This window comes from Otolemur garnettii, unplaced genomic scaffold, assembly GCF_000181295.1.
Source record: "Otolemur garnettii isolate 467f Iridium unplaced genomic scaffold, OtoGar3 scaffold00038, whole genome shotgun sequence".
Taxonomy (NCBI): domain Eukaryota; kingdom Metazoa; phylum Chordata; class Mammalia; order Primates; family Galagidae; genus Otolemur; species Otolemur garnettii.
The window spans coordinates 9,098,330-9,101,447 of record NW_003852433.1 but is presented as its reverse complement, the minus strand read 5'-3'; the positions used below and the strand labels follow the sequence as shown (position 1 = coordinate 9,101,447).

General features: G+C 48.0%; 1 protein-coding gene across 1 annotated transcript in view; it reads left to right on the top strand.

Annotated features, from left to right (window-relative positions):
- CCDC60 (coiled-coil domain containing 60) overlaps positions 1-2,480 on the top strand; it is a 170,343-nt gene extending 167,863 nt beyond the window's left edge. The window contains exons 13-14 of the mRNA XM_003790000.1: positions 972-1,161; positions 2,379-2,480. Coding sequence (XP_003790048.1) covers positions 972-1,161; positions 2,379-2,480 — 292 coding nt within the window. The remainder of the gene's footprint in view (positions 1-971; positions 1,162-2,378) is intronic.
- Positions 2,481-3,118: the final 638 nt, after the last annotated feature.

Below are 3,118 nucleotides of genomic sequence, written 5' to 3'. Positions count from 1 at the left end.
TTTTTTTTTTTTAAGACAAGAGTCTCACTCTGCTGCCCTGGGTAGAGTGCCATGATGTCATAGATCAGAGCAACCTCAAACTCTCAGAGATCCTCTAGCTTCAGCCTCCCAAGTAGCTGGAACTACAGGCACCTGACACGATGCTCAGCTAGTTTTTTCTATGTTTAGTACAGACAGAGTCTCACTCTTGCTCAGGCTGGTCTCCAACTCCTAAGCTCAAGCAATCCACCTGCCTTGGACTCCCAGAGTGCTAGGCTAACAGGCATGAGCCACCACCCAGCTGTGTATTGTTTTTTAAGAGATTCCATCTCCTTCCTTAACCCCTAATTGTATCTGAACCATCTCCTTAGGGTAACCTCCAGTAGGTTAGACCCAGGTAGGTCAGAATCTACCTGTTCCACCACCTCAAGGATGGATTCCCAACTACCCTTGTGTTCTGCCATAACACTGAAACACACAAAGCTTTGACCTGAGTTTATTCATTAATCAGGGAGTTGTAAAACACACACACACACACACACACACACATACCTGTCTTGTGTGTGAGAGGATCCCACATCCTAGAAGTCACCCATGGATGTGTCCCTGTCCCCCAGCCACCACCTGTCAGCCTGATTAACTCTCAGAAGAGAAGCTTCAGAACCCCAAAGGCCCTTTCTTTCTTTGAGCATTGCCTGCTTTTCACGTTGTCTGCTTAACAGAAAAATTACAAATGCATCCCTTGAAAGCATACCCTTGGCTTTTTTAACAAAAGGCAAGTCACACCCATCTTTTCCTACCCCTAAAAGTAAAGGCTTGCCTGATATGAGGGCCACAGAGGAAAGACCCTAGATAAGAAATTCTGCTGCCTTGGAGACATCAGATGGGGGGCAGACAGAGAAAGTAGATACGGACAGCCCGGCCTGGCCCGAGGTGCCCCGCCCACCTCCCAGCAGCCTCCTAACTGGCGCTCTCCTCTTGGAAAATTAAAGGTACTTTGATCTGCTGTCCAAACTGCCAGAGGATCTAAAGAACTTCCGCCCTGCCAAAAAGATCCTGGTGAAACTGCAGAAGTTCGGGGAAAACCTGGACTTGAGGATCCGACCCCACGTCCTCCTGAAGGTGCTACAGGATCTGAGGATCTGGGAACTGTGTTCCCCAGACATTGCCGTGGCTATCGAGGTAAACACCACCTGCTTCCACTTACAATGCCTTAGATGCCTTCATTCAGTCACTTTTCAACATGCAGGTGCTGTTTAAGAGCTGGGGACACAGTGATTAAAAGACACAAAGACCCCTGCCTTCTGTACCCTGATATTAATCTGAATTTTAAAAGAAAGATCCTCATAATCTAACAGGAGAGAGATTATCACATTACTTGGTTGTTCAACTCCAAGGAAATATACTGTCTATGTAGGTGGCACCCCTGGCAACTCAGAGGTTTTGGGGGGACATAAATAAATGGGCCATCATAAGAAGGACACTTCAAGTTTTCCTACTGAGGACCAGCAGCATAGACCTCACCTGGGGGCTTGTTAGAAATACAGAATCTCAGGCTTCCAACCCCATTGATTGTACATTTTGATGGGGTCCCAGTGTTTTGTATGCACAATAAAGCTTGAGGGGGGATGATTTAAAAGTAAATTAGGAGGGATGTACCTGGCGAGGCAACTGGAAAAGGTGACTTTGCTGAGAGGACAGCACCATGAAGAGAAAGGGGGACACCAGGTCAGAAAGATGGGATGGAACATGCAAAGCCCCCGAGGCAGGACTCCACTTGGCTTGTTGGAGGAACTGGCTGGTAGTTGTGAGTGTGGAGGAAGCAAGGAGGTGCAGGGCTCCTGAAAAATTAGAGAGGTCAGTCTGTGCAGCCCTTGGAAGGTCAAGGTGAAGGTTTAGGAGCCACCTATTGAACAGTTTTCAATAGTAGCCCATCACCCCCACCAGGAGATCCTGGTGCTCTATTCCCCTGGGGCAACAAAATCATCCACAGGGGTGGCACCTGTGGCTCAAAGGAGTAGGGTGTCGGCCCCATATACTGGAGGTGGCAGGGTTCAAACCCAGCCCCGGCCAAAAAAACCTGCAAAATCATCCACAGTAAGGACACACTTTGAAAAGATTGAAGGAATAGAACAGAAAGAAAAATGCAGATAGCTGGGTTTTCCTGCCCTGCCCAAACTTCCTTGCGTCAATAAGAAAGAGCTTAAAATTAGCTGGCTGACCCAGGAAACCAGGGAGGGGTCATCTTCCCAAAAGAACCACCCCAACCTGGTGCAGCAGACATTATGAATGCCTGAATGGTCGCAGGTGTCCTGGGGCCACCTGTCTCAGGGGAGGGAGAGGGGGTGGAGTCTAGCCTTCAGACCGAATTCTGAGATGGCCACTGTGCTTGCCCACAGTTTGTGCGAGAACACATCATCCATATGCCTCAAGAAGATTATCTCAGCTGGCTGCAGAGCAGACTCAACATACCCATCCGGCCCTACAGTGCACTGACATAGACGGACTGGGTCACCCAGCTGTCCCCACACTGGGTGCCTGCATCCTACCTGCACACCTGCTTCCTATCTGTGCCCACAGATGTACTTTTTGATACAGTAGAGTCATCTGGAGACTGACTTCTGGTGACATTTTAAAGGGAGATATCCTCAGGTGGCCATCCCCTCAATTCCACACCCCAGCCCCAACTTCCCAGTCTCTGTTCTTCATTGGTCCAGGCTGACTCTACCTACCTAACTCTCCAGATTCCTTCACCCCTCTTTATTTTCCTCAAATTCTAGATAATAAAATTGAACTGAATATTTGATGTCTGCCTAGGAAAGAGTTGGAGCCCTGGAATTTGGGTGTGTGTACTAATTAGGTCCTAATAATGATGACAGGTACCATTTGTTGAGATTTTGTTATGCAACAGACCCAGTGCTGGGTGCTTTGCCTACATAATATCATTTAAATCTCATGATAACTTGGTTGAGTAGGTACTGATGTTAACCCTGTCCTACAGGAATGAAGCTAGAGTGTACTTCTCAACAATATTGTGTTTTGGATGGATAGTTGGGTGGATGGATGGACAGATGGATGGGTGAGTGAGTGGATGGATGGATGGATGGATGGATGAGTGGATGGATGGATGGATGGATGG